Source organism: Quercus robur, chromosome 2 (assembly GCF_932294415.1).
Source record: "Quercus robur chromosome 2, dhQueRobu3.1, whole genome shotgun sequence".
Taxonomy (NCBI): Eukaryota; Viridiplantae; Streptophyta; class Magnoliopsida; order Fagales; family Fagaceae; genus Quercus; species Quercus robur.
The window spans coordinates 93,702,053-93,723,253 of record NC_065535.1 but is presented as its reverse complement, the minus strand read 5'-3'; the positions used below and the strand labels follow the sequence as shown (position 1 = coordinate 93,723,253).

The window sequence follows — 21,201 nt, the reverse complement described above, 5'->3', positions numbered from 1 at the left end:
CCGCCGCTCTTGTTTTTGGTTTTGTTTCTTCTCTCTGTGGTCTTAATCTGAAGTGTTCATCTTCATCCTTACTACTCACCAGATGCAGACATATCCGCCTCTCTCTATGAACTACCAGTCACCAACTCTCCCTCTCTTCGAATCTTTTGCAGTTCTTTCAAAAACCAATTATGCTTCTATTGGTTTGTGGAAAAGAACATTTCTGGGTTTTTTTCGCTACCGAACGTTTTGAGGGTTTGACGTGGGAGTAAAGTGTGAAGAGAAACAGAGTGACTTGTTTATGGTGATAATGGTGTTTGATTTTTGTTCCATTAGGAAACATGTGGAAAGAAAAAGTTTCTCTTTCTTGTAAAGGTTGTTTCCAGTAAATATTTGGGGTTGCTAGATTTTGTATTTTACATGTTTGTTGAAATTCTTGAATGAGTTTTGGGACGGGAAGCTTGCTCTCTTGTATGTATATTATTGTAGAGATCACAATTTGATTTAAATATACGAATAACATTTTATTTAAATTTTAGATTTCATTATTTTATCAAACTCTATCTAATAAGTACGACTTAGTTGATGGCTATCTGTTGAGAATGCTTGGACTAATATGTTTTGGTTTTGTGCTTCAATTAAGATAAGGTCGGATTTGTCTCAATAAATGGTGGGGTTTAAGCCCATAAATTGGTCGGATATGTGTAGTAAGGAAGGAATACAATTAGATCACAGATAGTAGAAACAAAACCATAACAAAAAACAAAAAGCAACGGACAAAAATCAAAAAGTTAATCAAATGAGATTTACCTCAACTGATCTTCTATTTCCCTAACATTAAAGGCGTTATCTCAAATAAAAAAGAGGCGTTATCTCACTAAAAGAAAGAGGACAACTGTCTAAATATTATTGGTGGAGTATAAAGTGGAGCACAATACATGAGACAGAAGATTTGGACTGGAAAATTATTAGTGTGTTTCTAGACTTAATAATAACGACAACGATGATAATAATGATAACGATATAAAACGTGAGAAATGAATGTCACCTTGTTCGAGGGTGTTCACAAAAAAATTGAGATTAGTACACAGTGAAAATGATATAAATATATTCACAGAATGAAAATTCATAAAACATTCTATGTGTACTTTTAGTTGCATGATTTATTTGATAGTCATGTGATTTATTTTATTTATTTTTATAGATACCATCGTATTTCAATTGTTATCATCGCATAGAGTGTTTGAAAAGTTTCCTTTAAATGCAGCGTGTTTGGAGAGCTTTCTCTAGAGAGGTTTGGAGGAAAATTTTTTCTTTCTCCCCTATTTTTTGTCCAAATAGGCTATTAGGTGATAATCACGAATGAGAGAGGGCTAACAATTGTGTAACCCAAGTTTTACATTAAAAATTACTGCAAAAAAGTGCAAGGATTGCATTACCACAAAAGCAATGATAAGGTCCATTGTAATATTTTTAGTAATTTTTAAATAATGTAGTAGTTTTAAATAAGAAAATAAAGAATAAGAATCTAGAAGTTAGCACTTATTAGCCGCCTTAGAGTCTCGGCACCAAACAAAGAAAAATCACTAGGAATGAGCACTTAGGTCTAGCTAGAGTTGGCACCACCAACAAAAACAAAAGAAAATTTCATTAATCAAAATCATCTCTAATAATGTATCATTTGGACCATTTGGAAGAAAATGAACTATAGGGTGTTAGGGGATATTGAACGACCTACCATGGTGATGAAGTGAGCTTTCCTGAACTCATTATATGAGTGGATGATGGCTTTGAGCATCCATTCTTTTACTAGTGCTTTGGACTATACTTTCTTTTCTTTTCTTTTTTGGACTTTACTGATTGCTATAATTTTCTTTAATTTTTCGGCATTTCTAGTACACTTCTTGTGCACTAGGTGCTGCTGTTATTATTATTAGTATTTTAATTTATATCAATAAATCTTTCTTACTAAAAAGAAAAAAGAAAAAAAAGATATCTCTAAATCATTTCTAACAGGAGTAAAATAATTTGCTTATATAGAAAAACTAAACCCTAATTTTATGTAGGAAACCCTGCTTGCCTTATTACAAAAATAATCTTGTTTCCAAATATTAAAATACCAAAAACCTAATAAACTATTGGGACCTAATAAATAAAAATACAACTGACTTACAAAAGTAAATAATACTAAATTCAAATAAAAATATGCTTGTCTCTTGCATTATAGATGTTTTGTCACTACAGACACAGAGTCCAACATGTCATTAGTGCATCACAAATCACAACACCTTGGCGTAATAACCAATAGAGAAGGATTCCAAAAAATTAGAAAGACAATGATTAATTACAAAATATATCCTTTCCTTAGAAACAAGAGTTCCAATAATAGCCAGAGTAAATAAGTGAAACAAATCTCAATAGGATTAGCACCAAACATGTTATAAAGTAATCACTAGCGGTATTTATAACATAATATATATAATTGCCTGTTGCTAAAAACTACAGTTGGTGTTTACCGATCAGTATTACTCTCTAGCATACAAAGTTAAACCTCATATTACAGGAAAACAAAGAAATGGAACTAGTGCAGGGAAGGAGCTAAGCTGCAGGGAGAGGGATCGGCTTCACGGTATTTTGAATTCGCTGGAAAGCTGTTCGTACTCTTTCTTTTAGACCTTCATTTTCACTCTCAACATCCCCAGACTGTTTATCAAGCTCTGCAACATTCCCATCAACACTAATAACCAGCTTCCCATTTTCTCCAGACTTCACATCTCCAAAGAGTGAAACAAGGAGGGCATAAATAACCTTTTCTGCCTTCTTCCCATTCTCTTCCTCAACTTTTATTGCCTCTGATTCAGCAACTACCTTGGGGATCTCTCGGCTGATATTTAAAACCAAAGCCACAACAGAGTCTGAAACCATGTCACTTATAGGATCAGATGTCCAATGCAGTGAGATGTGTTTCTCGGAATCTTGCTTAACTGTTACCCGTTCATGAACTCTAAGTGTTGGGACCCCAGACTCCTCATCCATTGAAGACTCTACACTCTCATATATCTGCTTAAGCCGGTGATTCAATACACTGAATGCTCCGCCAAATGGAATAGTAATCCTCTGAGTAATGTTTGCAGTAGATAGCTGAGAGAAGATGTGGAGATCATCGGGACCCATTATCTGATATGTAAAGCCTTTCTTAACCAGCAAACCACTGACGGTTTCCCCCACTTCTGGTGTCTTTTCAGCAAGCCTTCCAATAGTCTTTGCCATTTTCTGAGAGTTGAAGTACATTTCAATAGACTGACAATTCTTTGGATTGAAGACTTTAATGTTACGATCAGCAAACTGGCTTATGAGTTTCTGTTTAAGCCTTCCCATCTCATTAGCTTCTCCATGAACAAGAATAATATTACTAGGCAAGAGCTCTTCCAAAAATGCACTCGTCTGAGCAGAGTCTGCATGGGCAGAGAATGATATGTAATGGACCTGCATGTTGAGAGGAGCAGTGAGTCCATTCATGAGAGTTACCTCCTTGGGTTCATTAATAATGGTCTTAGCTAGTGTCCCCTCAACCACATACCCAGGTAGAACACAAGCATTTTTCCTATCAGAGCACCACATATCAAATAGTTGTCGTGACAACCCACTTTGAAGCCCACCAGGACTTGCCATCACCACTGATGGGCCTACATCTTTGAAATTTTCAATGCTCTTTATTGGTGATATGTACTTGAACACAAAGGGGTTAGACTTTGCTGCATGTTGGGCGCGTATCCTGTCATTCATTGAATGTATGTATGTCTCATAAACAGACAAACACCTTTTCGCAAGGGGGGAAGCATAATATATGGGAATGTTTTGGAGCTCAGGATGGTTTGACCAGTACTCATCAAGAATCAAAAGCAGTTCTTGAGCACGGCCAAGGGCAAAAACTGGAATAAGGACACGACCGCCTTCAGATATGGTAGAATGAATAACATCAGTGAAGCGCTTCTCTCGGACATTCCGAGGTTGATGTTGCTGGACACCATAAGTGGATTCAATTATGCATATATCAGGGGAGAACTGTGGGGTCTCAGCAGCTCGGAGATGCCGGTCTTCCTCACGTGAATAGTCACCAGTGTAGAGAACTCGAACACCAGCAATATCAACCATAAACATAGCAGCACCAAGAACATGGCCAGCAGTATAGCACCAAAATCGAATGCCATTAACCTCTACTGTTTGATGGAAATCGATAACCTGTAGTTACAATGCTCTGTTAGGAGACAACTATGGAAGATTTCCAAATGCTTTTGGGGTTTATAGGGTCCAACCATAGGATTATAGGTTAAGATTACGCATAACAAAATGAATAACATTGCAAGGATGTAAACCTGGATATGGAAAATTATCAATAAACAAAGTAAAAATCAATTCAAAGAGCTAGGGAGCGAACTGACCCACAACTAAGTCAAATACCTTTTCTGAAATTAATATCTTACTCTTTGAGTACATTTTTGCAGTCCAGTTGCATAACTATATATTTCATGACAAATTATGGCATTAGTTTATCATTTGGTCAAGGTGAATCCATGTTGGAAGGTCTATCTCCTGTCCAGGTAGACTGGACCTAAAGTTATATCATTGGGAAGGTGAATCCATGTTGGAATTTTTATCTCCTGTCCAAATTAGACCTGACCTAGAACAGCCTCAATTTCTATGAAAAAGGGTAACTTCCATGTTAAACTAGGAAGCATGATTCATGAGGGCACTAACCATGGACAATAAATGCATAACCATGTGCACTTAATTTCTCTGTACAAATTCAAGTATTTTAATGATGTTGCAGATCCAGAGCCAATACCAATTACAAGAACTCTCATAGAGAGAGGAGGGGGAAGGTGGGGCAGAGAGAGAAAGAACACATACGTATAAAGTAGACAAAATGCATATGATGCCATATTAAGATAACTGAAATATAATCATATAGCCTTGTCCTCTTTTACAAACAATCATAAAAGTAAGACACCTAATGTCGAACTAATTCCAAGAAGACCCTTGCAATTCAAAGGTTGATCTATTGAAGAGAGATTTAAAATACCACTTATATAGTCCATAGTCCAACATAAATGCTATTAATCTAAAGAGGTCCCAATCCTTTATCGCCTAAAGCAAGTGTGTGAGGAACCAGAATAGCATACTCATGTCCTGTAACGTGTGTTATTTATGAGCAAGAATAATGACCATTTCCCAAAGAAAATAAGTATCAATTATATGGGGAAAAAAAGTGCTACGAAAACATCTTTCTACGAAAAAAAACTCAATATTATTTGAGGGTATCACCAAGCTCAAGTTTGGAGCTGATTCTGAATGAAGATCAAAGCCCCTTGGTGCAATGCCCATTGGGAAGAATAAGGAACAGGTTCTCCACATTAAAAAATATGTCTTATTCAGGGGAATCAGCACAACGTGGATAGAACTTACCAAAAAAAACTATATGGAATGACCAGAAACAAAAAATAAAAACATGTAGAAACCTGACCAAATGACCATAAAAACGTAAATATCAAAGAGTTAATACAGTTTAGGACATAGTGTGCATTGAAATAACTTCAGTCAATCTAAAACATAGAGCCAATTTGGGCAACAATAAAAGCCTAGAGACCAACGGGAATTGAAAATTGCATAAATGATAAAACACAGACCTCAATTTTATCCATGGAGCGATTGATGTCCTGTTCATTATACAACATATCTTCAACTGAAACTTTGCTGACTTTTACATAATCGGTCAACAGCAACTTGTAGATTGCCTTTGTTGGATAAGTCATGAACACCCGACCTTTGAAGGTGGTCTAAACAAAATTTCAATATATTAGTTTCCCATGGAAAAAGATCCATACATAATACCTATGTTAATTCACAAAGAAAGAAAGAAACCTTCTCCAGAAAATAAGGTAGGGATGCAGCATGATCCAAGTGAAAGCTGCGAGCAGAAAGCATCACTTTGTATTAGATTTGAGGATCAACACCATTGTCATCAACATTGTTGAAAAACACAAATACAACTGCAGAACGAGAACCAATTGAAATATAGAGAGGGAACTCTATGGACCCCATGATTCCTTAACTCCATAACAAGGAAAAGAAAGAAAGATGGTGTTAAAGTACCATGATTTTACTCAACCAAAAAGATTTATTGTAAAGTAGATCCTCTCTGCAATAAATAACTAAAGCAGGAGATTTGACAATACAATGCATCTAGTCTAGTAAGCAACTACTTCCGAAAAACTCAAAACTTTGTTTAGAAAGTTAGAATCTCGAATATAATATAAAAGAGTTGGTTGATAACCTAAATAAATTTACTAAGAAGGGGAAACCTAATGTACACAGGATGCATAAGCAAGCCTATCCTAAAATTTACAATAATAACGAGTTACATTCTAAAAAGACAGAAATCAACAGCCTACAACAGAAATTGCATCATTGGTACCAAATGTGTGAGATCACTTGAACAACAACCTCATTTAATAAGGCATTAAGTGAGAAGGAAAAAAAAATACATACTGAGTGATGAGAAGGACGTCAATTGTTGAAGGATCTATCTCATCAAAGTATGGCAAAGCAGCCATGCCCGAGTAAGCTGGATGAATTCCACAATCAAACTACCATCCAAGAAAAAGAGACAAACGAAAAAAGAAAAATTAAATCACCATGCGAAGAAAAACAACCCTAAACACTACTCTAAAAACCAAGTGTACACTGTTAATGGCATACCAGGACAGTTTTCCCTTTGTAGGACATGTACATGCAAGACCGACCTACTTCATTACCCGCCCCTAAAGGGGTTATAATAAGTTGATCGTCTTCCCTAGTCACCAATGAATCCCGTCTCTTAAGAGACGGTTGTGGCCCAGTTGAAGCCATTCTCTATTCTTTACCAAGAATGCACACAAATCCTTCAATCAAACTGCAAATTAATCATAGAAAAAGAAAAGGTTTACATTCCAACCAAAGTAATTACTTTTTTTGATACATTGTAAGCCTAGAAATGCCATTTGACCCAAAGGTCATTGGCAATTCCAACTAGAATACTAATTATCAAACCTATCCAAACAAAAACATTAAAGACTCGCTAATTGAAAAGGCAAAATTTGTGGGTTTCAAGTGGCCCAACTGATAAAATCACTTTTTTTGTCAAATAAAAGATCTGGGGTTCGCATATAATAAATAACTAAAAAAACCGTAAGGCAACAGTTTCTCCCTTTGGCTGTTAAAAGTTCAACTAATTCATCAGAATAGTTTTTTTTTTTTTTTTTTCCCCCTAAAAACCACTATGGCGACTGACAGAGGGTGCGAAGCATTTGAAGAAAATGAGAAATTTGTAACCTAAAAACAGTTTTCTCGGAAACCAAACAGAGTTTAAAGTAGTTCAAGTGGTAAGAAAAGTTCCGAATAGGATATCAGTAACCTAAAAACACTAAAATTAGAGCTGAATCTTAGCTCTGAAAAACCAAAAAAAAGAAGAGATTACAGTGAAAGAGTTAATGCAAATCAAGCAGAGAAAATAAAATACAGTGACCTAGAATTTCTAATAATGAAGAAAAGTTGAGAGAGAGAGAGAGAGAGAGAGAGAGAGAGAGAGAGCTTACATTTTTCGAAGATTTAGGAGAGAGAGCGAGAGAGGGAGAGAGAGCGCTAAACCCTACTTTGAACAAAAGGTTTCTGAAACTGGACCGGGTTCGGGTTTGGGTTTGAGGGTAAAAAGAGAAAAAGAAAAAGAAAAGTCGACCACAGTGGGAGTCGAACCCACGACCTTCTGATCCGAAGTCAGACGCGCTAATCCACTGCGCTATGCGGTCTTGATGTGAACAAGACTGGAAATTTTTTTATATATCACAGTATTTCATTTCTTTTCCCTTACTCAGTCCTACATTTTCAAGAAGAGCTCATAAGTCCTACTCTACCCTTTCTTTTTCCGGGTTTTTGTGTGTGTGTGTGTGTGGAGCTTTTAGCATGATTTTACTAACAATTTCGTTATGTGATAAGTTTTGCAAACATATTAGTTAAGTAGCATCTCGAGCTCCATCAAATTGCCACTACTTAGAAGTATTGATTTGATTTGCAACACTAAGTAGTGGCAATCTTGAGCTCGAGTCCCAAATAGTGGCAATTTGGTGTCAGGACAAACCTTTAGCTGTTGATTTGATGTTATTTCTACCTGGTGATGATGCTACTTGGAGAATTCGTTTTGGTGGGACATCAGATTTAATTGTGGGACACGTATTGAGAAATCAGGTTTATTAGTATGTACGTTAGATTTAGTAGTGGAACACGTCATATTGGAAGACATTGCCTCTCTTCTTTTCATAGCCTTTGTGAAATTTTTTTTCCCTTTGACATAAGTTTCATGTGGATTTTTTATTCACATTAGATTTGTCACCTCTTGAAACCTGAGTTTCTAAGACTCGAGATGCTATTTGACTAATATGTTTACAAAACTTGTAACTTAACGAAATTGTTAGTAAAATCATGCTAAAAGCAAAAAAAAAAAAAAAACCCTTTTTCTCTTTTCTTTTTAGATATAGAATTATAGAGTATAGACTAGTGTTATCTCCATCCCTTCTTCTCCTTCTCATTATTATTATTATTATTTCTTTAATTTATGAAGCGAACCTCTCCTTTTGGTGGAATCCAAACAAGCCTAACGTCAAGCATTTGGCTTGGAAATCATGGACTATCTCTACCAATAGATGAGTGATGGCGGTCTGGGATTCAGAGAAGCGAAGGACTTTTATTAATAAAGCATTACTTGCTAAACTAGCTTCGATGGTAGCTTCCTAGAGAGAAAGCATGTGTATGGGTGTATTGAGGAGCAAATACAAGGTTAAAAAAAAGGACTGGATGAGGAGGGACCCTATAAAAAATGCCAAGAAGACAATTGTAAAAGGGCATGCTATACATGGCACTTACATTGGAGACAATGTGGTCATTGAGAAACAAAGTAGTGCACAATGATGGGCAGATGAGCCTGCTTGTTGAGCTCCACAGCTTAGAATGGAAAGAATGTTTAAGGAGAACATTCTTGCAAACATTCTTGCAGCTCAGTCCAAGACAAGCTGTGACTTGCTGGAAGGTTCCACCAAATAGGTGATGAAATTAAATGTTGATGCAATGTGTTCAAATGAGGAGTCTGTAGCTGTGGTAGCTAGCCCGGGATGGAAATGGAGATATTTTAAAGGTGTGGGCTAAAAGTATAATGGTTAGTAGTCCCAGTTTTGCTTTAGAGATGAAAAGTTCCAAATTATAATTGTCGAGGGTGATTTTAAGGTCTGTGTTGATGCCATAAATAAGAATTTGAAGGAGGCATGTTAGAAGATTCAGCCACTGATGAATGATGGATTAGTCTTGGCTAATTCTTTTGTGGGTTGTTGTTTTTGTTGGATTGAAAGGGATGCTAACTCTTTAACTCACGAACTAAGCATGTATGTCTTGTATTCAAATATCTCATGTTTTTGTAACTGTGTATCACTTCCTTCTGCTATCATGGAGGCTAAGAAAGAGATGTATTATTTTGCTCCTTTAATAAAATATTCACATTTATAAAACATGAAAAAAATGAAGTGAACCTCTCCAAGGCTTGGCCCTTTAATATATTATTGTTCATTTTATATTTATTTTTAGGTCGCATTGCCTTCGAAAGAATTCATCATAATTTTTATACAAGCATTATCCACTAATTTAATTTCTAGTTTGAATGGAGCTCTATCATCATCATTGGCTTTTGTAATTGTTGGTACTTGGTACAATTTTGGCATGGTATCTAGGAAGGTACACTAATTTTACATATGTTAGAGAGGAATGTAGATTACGATCTCTAGTGTACCATGTTTGTGGTTCAAACCTCACCTCCCTCTCTCTCGTTGTCTATCTATCTCAAAAAAAAAAGAAAAAAAAGAAAAAAAAATGTTTGGATGTCTTAGGCTCTTAGCCTGATGATGAAGCATAGGCATCTTGGACAAGTTGCCAAAGCCCCATTCAAGAAGTGGATTGTAATTAGCAATACCTCATATTTGTAAACAAAAAATTAGTGCAGGAACCCATGCCAATGTTGTTTTTGCTGGAAAAATCTATGCCAATTGTTAATTTCAAATTTTCTATCATCACCAATAGCAACTATAGTCTCATAAATTTTGAGGTTGATTATAAAATATAAATCCTCAATAAATTAATCCATGACAGATATGTGTGTGTGTATATATATATATATATATATTCTATGTGACACCTAATTCATCCAAAACACTAAAATATAAGCAAAAGAGTACCAAACTCTAAATTTGTTACAACTCTGAGACGATAGAGGCACCTCTGCACATTTATTTTAACGCCAATGATATCATATTATTTGCTTAAGTAATAGACTAGTGCCAACTAAGGAAAAATATTGCAAAAAACACACATCTACATAACTTATAAATGAAAAAATAATAATAATAAAATAAAATAAAATTAGCCTGCGTCATTTCCCAATATTTCAAGAGAACCTTCATTATCAAGTAGAAACAAAAAAATAGTTTCCATTGGAACCTCAATGAAATATACAGCTAAAAGATTATAACTGTAATGAGGAGCCTCTGCAACTCAACAAAGGGACATTTTGTAGCCCCATTTCTCAATAATCAGTCAGACAGTTCAAAAGTTCCTCAAACTGTAATTTTACCAAAAAAAAAAAAAAAAAAAAAAGGCCTCATTGTCCTTTATGGACTGCACAAATATATACTTTACATGTTAAAACCATCCCAGGAATCAACCTTTCCAAAAACAATTTGTGGTAAGGCTGCGTATCAATCATCTTTCCCATAACCATAGAAGTGGAGTTTTGTGCATTAGGGACGAAAAGTTAAAACCAACAACATTGTAGATCAAAATTTGAACATCATCCCTCTCTATTCTTTGAGTGTATGGGGGTATTTAGAATTATTCAAACTTATATATCATTGACTTCATTTCCAGGCTTAAATTAACTAGTTAAGTGGTTAATACATCTGGAAGATTGGTGGGGGCTCCAAGTATTTTACCACCAACATCAGGGAAGGATTCATAACCACTCAATGAACTGACGTTTCCATCTCTGCTGACCTGAATTGGATACAACATTAAATTTCCCTTCATCTCCTTCTCCTCCTCAGCCACAAATGCTTCCCAATTATATGTGGCGATTTTATTGACATGCCTAACACATTCAATGCTTTGTGGTTCATGAAAGGTATCCTCAAGTTCGCAAAGGTGTTCAGCCCATAGAGACATTCGATAGCCGTATACCTGCATCCAATTGAAGTTGTTGCAATGAATAAATATGAAGAGACATACATGCATGTGACTAGAACTATGATAAAAATGGAGCTTGTTAGAATATAGTAGGCCCAAGACTAGCTGTCTAGATTTAGTGTATCAATACACTAAATTACCCTTGTACTACTGTACTTTCTCTTCCTTATACATTCACTAAACAATTTTTTTCATTATCAGAAACTGCTAAAAGAAATAAGAAAAAATTAGAGGTAACTAAATAAATTATCAGGTGAAAAGAAAAGTTGAAGTTTCAACCTGGCCGTGTGGATGAGAATTCTTTCCTGCCCATGTGTAGTTTGGTTGGTAAGCACCCATAGCAATTTCTGTGTCCCTTGAACCATCCAGGGATCTCTGGTTAATGTTTGCAGATCCCATGATTATATATTCATCATCAACTATCATACCTTTAGCATGTACATAAATCATAAAACGACCAAACTTTTGAGCTGCTGCCTGTTAAGGAAGAAAAAGAATACATTTCTACAAGTTATCACGCGTGTATAAGCAGTCTCATAATCGAATACACATTTTGGTAAGGACAATGCTAAAGTTACCATCACTTTTACTACAAAACCTAACAAACTGTCGTGACAATGAATGTGATTGGTGGCATATCAACAACGAAATAAATAAATTTCTTAATTACATTTTTGTGTTGTGTTCAAAAGTTAACATGTTTGTTTGTAAGGCTAATGTAGTAAAACTGTAGCATTCCTAGAATGTATTAGTAATTATTTTCATGTCATCAAGATAGCAGGACAGTGTTCAGACGCACACAATGGAAAGCTTTTTTTTTTTTTTTTTTTGAGAAACAATAAAAGGAAAGCATTGATTGTGCAACTATATTCAGGCTAGACATCAAAATTGAATTAGAAAAAGAACATATAATTAATCAAGAAAAAGACTGAGTAACAAAACAGAGTTGAATAAAATTTTAGTGTTATTCACCAACACATCCAGTACATTACTAATTTACCTTAGCATACCAAGGAACTTAAAATAAAATAGTAAATCACTGACATACTTCAGACCACTGTACTACTGTTTATCCAACCATGCACATTTAATTTTCATGGCTAAGTGACTTACTTTTTGAAATAAAAGTCATCAGGAGATGTTTAAAGTGTGATATAAAAAGCAATAGCAACCTTATTAGTAGTGTACAGAATAAATAAATAGCATACCAATGAATGGTTTTCAGTTTCTTGATTCCTCTGAGATGAACTTCCCGAAGATGAAGCTTCACGCTTACCAAGACAGTAAAAATTCAAATAATCCCGTGGATGATAATGATCAGAAAGGCCTGCTTTTTCAAGGGCCTGTGCAACAATCTTGTACATCATCGCCATTGTTTGTCCCTGCACTCATTTGAATTTGACTAGAAATCATATATAGGTGTTTAGTATCATAGTATGTCAGCATGATATTTAAAAGCATTCATCACCATTAAGTAGATGACGACAATGTGGAGGAAAAATAAAATCAAATACAGATCAAAGATAATTATCACATCTGAAACACCAATAAAAAATCGCTATCTCCTACCCTCTGTCTCTTTTCTACATTTTATAGGTTGATGAAAGCCATACGTTAACAGGTCAGTGGACATATTGAGGTTAAAAAAGCACATATTAATCATTAGCTCTTTTCATGTCATAAACTCGGCAAAAGCATCTTCCCCAATCACAAGTTGCAATTCAATATTATAAAATATCTGCAGCCAACCCAAAGAAGCATTAGGCAAATTTTGAAGCTATTTTTTTGGGTGAATCTTCAGTCAGACTAGAAGGTTGGATAATTTGTGGATAAACGTAGGGGTTTAAAACCACAGTTAAGGTCACTTGAACTGAGGTAGGCTTTTTAGGCTTTTGTACTTTTGAATTTGCTCAAGAGTAAGATTTATAAGTCAACCTCCAAAGTTGTCAGTGAAAATGGCTGGAGCTCAAGCCATACCATCTCACCATCATACTAAGATGGCAACAACAGATAAATAAGTAATTTATGGAAAAACCAATCTTGGATGTTCATTATATCCTAAAGTAACCATACACAGAAAGGATAAAGCAACAAACAGCCATACTACTGTAAAAGGTCCCCCCCCTCAGCGTGCGGTTAAACAGAGAAGTCAATGTGCAGATTTGCTGTTACAAGTCACACAAATGATAGATTGGTCTAACCTGCCAGAATAAAATTTCCTGCACAGAAGCACTAGTTGGGACACCCTCTGGCCACAATGGTATCACTATATATACAGCAAAACTTTCATTTGCACTGATTTTGCTGGCAATTTTCAAGGCCAATTCCATAGGAATCAAGTTGTCTGCACCTGTGTATATAATTAAAATCTGAAAGGCACGTATGTGTCTATATATATGCATTTATATATATTAGTATTGCATATACATAGATAAAGCAAATTGAAATGGACAATTTTATGGCCATCGACATAAAAGTGACAGATGCTAAGAGGCATCCAGGTATAGTGTCCTCAGAAAAAAAGCAGGCAATATACAAAGTCAACCTCATGTTGAAATAAAGAAAGAATCAGGAAAAATAAAAACAAGGAAAAACCTAACAAAATAATATTGGATTGTCAAACCTCCTTATTTGTTAATAATCAACCTGGAAGCAGACATAGATAGATTAATGATGAGCTATTGCAGACATTACTGATGCAATTTGGATTCATATTATCCATTTCAGCTAATAGATAATGGAATATACAAATAGTTACCTAGATACATAAGCATAAATGTATTCCAGAAGCATTTCAACTTTTGAGTAGATTGCAGTAAAAAAATCTCATTGTATATTTATTATTCTGAAAGAAATGGGACCTATGTAGCCATTAGCCAATCAAGGACCTAATAGTTGATAGTATTGTTTGCGCACAAGTCCAAATCTCACAGGACCAAGAACCAACAAACATGACAGTGTTGAGGACAGTTATATGTATGTGTAATCAATCCAATCAGTTTCACAATCTTATTTGATGGGATCATAAGGCTGAAATACATAATCAGACTTCATAGTAAACCACAATATTAATAAACTTCAAAATGTTATTCATTAGATCAAAATTTGGGTATTAAGAATGTCAAAATAATGCATCAAGAAGGAAGTTAGTAATTAGAATTATCAAGATGATGAAAACATTGAAGACCCAGTGCTCAATATACCTGCATTTTTGTATGAAGGCCAATAATACGATGACCCAATAAAATACTGGTTCTCTATGTATATAAAATGCTGTGCTGATCTTATTGCTTTCACATATGCAGCATGGATGCTCTTATCTACTTTCAAGTTCTTTGCACAGACAAGTTTCTGCAAGAAAACAAGAGACAGAAGTGCAATTAACTAACAAAGATTTTTCCCTTTTCTTTTCAGTTTCACTTTGAAGCAAATTAAATGTTAACCAGGTTGAAAATAATTTATAGATATTGAACTCCATATGCCATAAGTAGCATCAAATAAGCCTGGTTCTAACCTGAGCCTCAGCTTCGTGAACACCCTTTGGAAATCCCTTCACAGACCCTGAATCAATGGATCGGAATACCTATCAAGGAGAAGTAACAGTACTCACAACTTATGCAGGATCTCATATTAGAGGGGCTGGTGCAAATAAATAATTTGAAGCATTGTCCTCCCTACCTGCACATGCCAATTCTCAGGATCTTTTTCGTCACTAACACGGACATTATGATCACCATCAGGACCAGAAGAGGGAGTGACCATCCATGAGAGCCGGTCTATCTTTATTAAAGAATCGTCATGCCATTTAGTCACCTTTTTGAGCCTGAAGTCGCGCCATTTTGTTTTCCTCCATCTTTGTTCAAAATTTGTCAATATATCATATGCAGCAGGACCCTCGATTTTACAATGTAAATCATGCCATGGTTGCCTTGGGCCATTGACACAAGACTGTAAATATTGCCAGGAATTCAGATAACAAACTATATATTGCATACTGGACACTACTTTTTAAAGCTATTATCTACAATTTTGATCTTCATGAAAAAAAAATCATGACAATATATTAAATTTGATTACTAAAAGATGCATGTTGGCAGCAAATCATTAGCAGAAAAAAGGCATTCTGTTTACACATCTATACTACATTACATTTTTTCACCTAAAGAGAAGAAGATGATACAAAGAATAACCACAATACAGATCCACTAGCTCAATTTGACCCGCACAGTTACTATTTTGAGTACATAGGCTGGCATCTAGTGCCACTGCTGTCAGCCATATTCTTAAGCATTCACAAAATTACCAGTAGACTAGGAGACAACAAGCTCTTGCAAAACTGGATATATAATTGAAACTCAGATAAATGATGTGAGTCTGCATATCATCTAAATTTTTACTTGTAAAGTAATTAGAAACATGTATCTTCATAAAAATATACATGAATTATTTATTAATCAAGTGTCTTAAGAGTAGCCTGGTCATTGTTTCAAGGCTATAAATAAAATTTTTAATATTCACAATGATAAATTACCAATTGTGCCAAAAGATTAAATTGCTAGAAAAAGGTGAATTTAATCCTTTAACCATAATTCTAACACTACCCCTCACGTGTGGGCTTAAACTCCTCATTAATAAGAGGGGGTCCAACACGTGAGATTTTTAACTTTGAAATGGAAAGTAGAGTAGAGACAAGATTTGAACTTGAGACACCTACTCTAATATAGTGATAAATTACCGATTGTCCTAAAAGCTTAAATTGTTCAGAAATGGTGAATTTCATTATTTAACCATAATTTTAGCACACAAGAATCTAATTAGACATCCTTTCTCTTGTTTCCTTTGTTGTCCTAGCACTCTTTCTCTCCTTTCTAACTTCAATCTTTGCCTCATTGTCACATGGCAACAAAGTTGCTAGAGAAATATTAATCTCTATGGCACTTGAACTTGGGATAATGCTGGAGTCTTTGCTTTTTTTTCTTCTGGCTAAAAAAAATTAATAGAGGGAGATGAGTGGATGAAGCTCATAAACTCAAGCCTCAAGCTGAGCCCTAAAGGAGTATGTCAACTCTTAGGGTGGCTCAGGCACTTTTAAGCTATCATCCTTCCTTACTCCTTACAACTCCCATATATTTTGAGTAGTATCAAGATCATTTATATTTACAGTGCTGGCATCATTCAAATATAAATAACCATGAATTAGATGTTAAATCAGCTATACAAAGGGTTTTAAAGATACATACTATCCACTTACTGGAAATGTAGGATTATGAAAATCATTTTTAAAGACAGTGTCAAGATCACCGAAAAGCCTGTGCTCAGGAGTATCATATCTGCCATCACACAAATCCAGACCACCAATAAAAGCAGTTATTTTTCGGTTGTTTCCAGAAGCTTGAGTGTCAAGAACTACGCACTTCTGATGATGTGTGAAAAGGGTTCCCACCACCTGGACTAGGAGATTCTATTCAAATCAGTGAATGAAATTGTTTAATGGAATGGAATGGAATATATGACTGATAATCAACATATTGTCATTCACTGATTATGCCAGAGATAAGTCAAAGTAGCAATTAAATTATGACATAGTTAAATTTCATATACAGAAGTTCCATACCTGTTGCTTGAAAATACTAAGCTTATTGCTCGCATAACGAGGAGCAAGCACACAATGGACACTAGAGTGTTTGAAAAACTTTTTAGTTTCTTCATCATGGGTCTGCATGACACCTTCCTGCATTCAGGCCTATCATTAATCAAGGAGAATTGTGTATAAAAATGGTTATGCATCCATGAGCATGTTTAGCAACTTCTTGAAGGAAGAAGGGTATCAGATATCCTGTAAATAAACTTTTTATTGTATCTCATGAGGGCATCAGATATCCTGTAAATTAACTTTTTTTGTATCTCGTGTGGCTTTTCTGAGAGAATAAAATGCATCTATTGAACTTCAAAACATTACTCCATCTAAAGGTCGACTTTACTAGCTTTCTAGCAGAATCTTTCTTGTCTTTTCTAATTTTAATTTCCTTTTTTTTTGGGAGGGGGGGAGGAGGGAGGAGGGAGGGAAATGAGTGATTATCTTAAGAATCACTGCAACACATATTGCTTGATGCATAAGAAGAAACATCATGATTTACTCGATGTGGAAGATTAATTTCCATGCACACCACTGGGTATTAAAGAATATAATGAATGCTTTTCAACATGTAATAAGAGACTTAATATGAACTATTGTTCATTGGGGGTGAATAAGCATTACCGTCTTTAACAGAAATTTGTCATGTGAAGTTTTATCATCCCAAATCATCATAATCACTCGGACCCCTTCTTGTGACTTGTATTTCAACAGGTCCCCAAGGGAAAGTACTCCTTCGGCAGGTAACTGCTTTGATGATTCCCTCACAAGCTTTACACGATGGTATATAGACCAGCCAATAACATATATGAGGTGATGAGCTTCCAAAATTGCTTGGCATATCTCTTCCCAGCATTTACCATGCTTATAAACCTTTCCCCCATCAAGTGAAATTTCAGGTAGCATACCATCAGGTACATGAGCATCTTGGTAAAGAATCACACTCCCTCCTTTGCGGAGAGGAAAGTATGAATTTGGAACTCCTCTATAATCTGGCCCAGCACCAACACCATTCTTATGTAGGGAAATCTGTTCAATTGGCCTAAAATGAATAGAAACATGCAATTCAGGATAAGGTTTCAGACAGTTCCCATAATGACCAATGATAGGGAACCAATCATTAATTACGCTTCCTGAAAGGATTTTCTCCACAGATATCTCCACTACTCCAATAAGTTCAGCCCCAAGAATATCATTATCCTTGACATGAAACTCCAATTTTACGACAGGGTGAGCAACTGGAACACAAAAATGCTCATCCCACAAAGGGTTTTCACAGTTTGCAATTACTCCAGTTTGAGCTACTGTAGCCCCTGCTAGGCAAACAGATACGTAAGGGTCACTAGTGATGCCCGGATGCTTGCCAGGACGAGTTGTAGGCAGTGCAGGCCAAGGTCCAAACACACTGAAACATTTTCTCATTCTTTCCGAAGTTAAATCCATATTTGGAAGAGATTTAGCTTCTAAAATCCACAGATTCAATTCACCATGCATAAAAACAGGTTCTTTAGATGAGTCAACCCCATTGCATTGAGCCTTATGGTCATTGTTACTATCACTACCCATTCAGACCTGTGAACTAAAAACACAATTTGTGTGTGTTTTCAATTTGTCATTCTGTGCTTGTTAGCAATATTTGAATTCTAGATTCATCTCATTATTGGAAATGAAAGACCTATGACATCATTGACAAGACCTAAACATCATAGGTAACCACCAAGGAGGAACAGCCCTTCCTCACATGAGAATTCATTCAGTCATATATAACTTCAAGTTTCAGAGATACATCATCTTCATTATCACAAGCAAGCAGTCAGGCAAGTTGAAGTTTGACATCCTAAAATATTTCTTCTTACATAATCACCAACAGACACCAGTCTTAGTAAGCTTTTCCAAGAATCATTCCCCCACTGAAAAACCACAGATAGAAACAGAAATGAGATAATGAACCAACCATTTACACAACTACATATATATGGACAAGTAGCAATGCTCTGAAAACTATTAATACATCATATGTCACTCATTATAAAAGCTATGAAAGCAATCTCTTTGATACTACAGATTTTCAAGCAATTAAGTATGTTGGCATTTCATAATGGATGGAGATAATCATTCCGTTACTGAGAGAGGCGGCTGAAATATAATTTTCACCCTTGCAAGTTTGATCTAAATTTAATTTTCATCTGCCAAAGTTAAAAAGTTGCAATTTTTTCCTTTGAAGATTTCTAAAGGTATTAATTTTGTTCTTTCATCCATCTGCTGTTTAAAGAAATTGCACGCATGGCGATGTGGCATGTTAAAAGGCTAAGGCGACTTGGAATAAATTTAACAGCAGAAGGATGAAATGAAGAAATTGATACCTTTTAAATTTTTTAGGACGGAAATTACAAATTTCAAGGATGAAATTGCACTAACAACTGAATTTACTTGATTTACTGAGGGAAGAAGATTTCAGCAATTAAGCCTATGATCAACAGAAATGTTCACATCTCCCATCGTATATAGCATATAAGCACACTGAAATGCTCAAATCCATGAAACCTATCAGCCAATAGAATATTCAGAACATTAAGACAAATAATGAAATAAATGATAAATTGTCAATTGTCTCAAAAGCTTAACCTGATAGGAAATGGTAAATTTAATTCCCAGACTATTGTTCTAATACTCCCTCTAAAATGTGGCAGCTTCTCTTAATAAGTGGTGTCTAACATGTAGGATTTTTAACATTTTAAATGGGAGGATAAAGTGGATATAGAGTTTGAACTCAAGACTTCCTCCTCAGATACCATGAATGAAAAAAAATCAAACAACAAATATGTTGTTTGATTTGCTTTCTCTACCATTTCCTATTAATAAATTTCCACACCATAAATCACAACATTTGACGGACCCCAAAAAAAAAAAAAAAAAAAAAAAAAACACAAAAGCAAAACCCAGATAATTTCATCAACTTAATTGTACTTGTAACAACATCATCATCATAATTAAAAAAAAAAAAAAAAAGGAGATCTTGAATTCAATAATAAGATGAGTATAATTAATAAGTGAAGGATCAAGTTATGACCTGACTGTCTGTGACAGAGCTTCAAGACTATTTCTTTTTTCTTTTTCTTCTTTTTGGGTTGTTTTGTTTGGGATGAGAGAAAAAATTTAGCAAACACCCACATGAAAGAGAGAGAGAGAACCGAAAATGGCGGGAAAATGTCCGAGGAAACGAATGGGAACCATGCCATCTCCACAGAAAACGGTCACTTCATTCAAATGTCTGCTTCCAAAGTTAGTGTACTAAGATTTCTGAGTTGTTATTCAAACGGTCACTTTTCTTTTTCTTTTTTTCTCAAAAAAGAAAAAAAATTTCTGACTTGTCATACGTCAAAAGTCACCAAATGAATTTGAACAAATTAAAAAAAAAAAAAAATATATATATATATATATATATATAAATAGAAAAGAATTTTACCAAAAATTTAAGGATAAAAATGAGGAGTAAAATGCTAGTGAGATAACAAACGTTTATGTCATGAGATCATGTGTAAGGAGGTAAGGCAAATTTAAGGATGTTGTGTTTCTAGCATTAGCATAAAAATTTCAGAGGATTGAAATTTCAGTGTACTCAAAAAAAAAAAAAGCATAAAAATTTCAGAGTTTTTGGATAAGTTAAGAGGATTGAAATGAAAAAAAAAAAAAAATCAAAGTTAAAGTTAAAGTATATAATTTTTAATTTAACCTTTTAAATAAGGTAACACCGTATACAATTTTTTCACCATAAAATAGAGTTTCTTCATTTATTGTGATAAGGAAAGATTCCTAAGAAAGATCTCTTAAATTTAATAGAAGAGTATTTTTGGCAACCACATCGTTGTTTGAATCATGAAAGTTCTATTTGTATTTTAAAAAAGAGAATGTTTTAAGAACAAATATGCAAAATCAATCTTTATAAAGACAAAGTTTAGTTACAAATTTAGTTGTAGTTTAAAACTACAACTCCTACTTAAAAAAATCAATATAAATACATATTTTAAAAAATCTAATTATTAGATTGCATGTTTTTATGTTCTTAGTACATATGTAAAATTCCATGCCAATCGAATTTTATTTACTATTTGATTTATAAACTTATTTTTTATACATAATTTTAAATTACAAAAACTTGAAATTTAAACATTTGATCGATGACATAATTATTGATTTTTGATCTTATGGAAATTATGCAAACATGAAATATATAAGAAGAAGATGTAATTTAACAATGTATTTGTCAAAATTCG

At 34.6% G+C, this 21,201-nt stretch overlaps 3 protein-coding genes and 1 non-coding gene across 4 annotated transcripts in view; all 4 read right to left on the bottom strand.

Annotated features, from left to right (window-relative positions):
- The window catches only part of LOC126715920 (cleavage and polyadenylation specificity factor subunit 3-I-like), a 32,259-nt gene extending 24,541 nt beyond the window's left edge, over positions 1 to 7,718 (bottom strand). The window contains exon 1 of the mRNA XM_050416771.1: positions 7,614 to 7,718. The gene's annotated coding sequence lies outside the window, so the exon portion shown is untranslated. The remainder of the gene's footprint in view (positions 1 to 7,613) is intronic.
- On the bottom strand, positions 2,366 to 7,718 carry LOC126715919 (cleavage and polyadenylation specificity factor subunit 3-I-like). Its single transcript, XM_050416765.1, has 6 exons — positions 7,614 to 7,718; positions 6,739 to 6,931; positions 6,529 to 6,626; positions 5,902 to 5,947; positions 5,667 to 5,816; positions 2,366 to 4,221 (listed from the first exon to the last, which is right to left on the bottom strand). The coding sequence occupies exons 2-6, from the start codon at positions 6,886 to 6,888 to the stop codon at positions 2,578 to 2,580; spliced, it is 2,088 nt and encodes a 695-aa protein (XP_050272722.1). The 5' UTR covers positions 6,889 to 6,931; positions 7,614 to 7,718; the 3' UTR covers positions 2,366 to 2,577.
- Positions 7,719 to 7,749: 31 nt separating this feature from the next.
- On the bottom strand, positions 7,750 to 7,823 carry TRNAR-UCG (transfer RNA arginine (anticodon UCG)). Its single transcript has one exon. It is a non-coding gene; the product is annotated as a tRNA-Arg (tRNA).
- Positions 7,824 to 10,716: 2,893 nt separating this feature from the next.
- LOC126705586 (phospholipase D delta-like) lies at positions 10,717 to 18,493 on the bottom strand. Its single transcript, XM_050404666.1, has 10 exons — positions 17,552 to 18,493; positions 16,907 to 17,023; positions 16,544 to 16,738; positions 14,971 to 15,240; positions 14,807 to 14,875; positions 14,496 to 14,643; positions 13,494 to 13,642; positions 12,501 to 12,674; positions 11,572 to 11,769; positions 10,717 to 11,286 (listed from the first exon to the last, which is right to left on the bottom strand). The coding sequence occupies exons 1-10, from the start codon at positions 18,491 to 18,493 to the stop codon at positions 10,993 to 10,995; spliced, it is 2,556 nt and encodes an 851-aa protein (XP_050260623.1). The 3' UTR covers positions 10,717 to 10,992.
- Positions 18,494 to 21,201: the final 2,708 nt, after the last annotated feature.

Coding starts and splice junctions, on each gene's coding strand:
- LOC126715919 (XM_050416765.1), bottom strand. CDS start 6,888: ATGGCTTCAACTGGGCCACAACCGTCTCTTAAGAGACGGGATTCATTG. Junction 5,948..6,528: donor GACGTCCTTCTCATCACTCA/GTATGTATTTTT, acceptor TTCTGCTCGCAG/CTTTCACTTGGATCATGCTG. Junction 4,222..5,666: donor GCTCCATGGATAAAATTGAG/GTCTGTGTTTTA, acceptor TTGTAACTACAG/GTTATCGATTTCCATCAAAC.
- LOC126705586 (XM_050404666.1), bottom strand. CDS start 18,493: ATGGGTAGTGATAGTAACAATGACCATAAGGCTCAATGCAATGGGGTT. Junction 15,241..16,543: donor TTCATAATCCTACATTTCCA/GTAAGTGGATAG, acceptor CAATATTTACAG/TCTTGTGTCAATGGCCCAAG. Junction 13,643..14,495: donor GCCTTCATACAAAAATGCAG/GTATATTGAGCA, acceptor TTATATACACAG/GTGCAGACAACTTGATTCCT.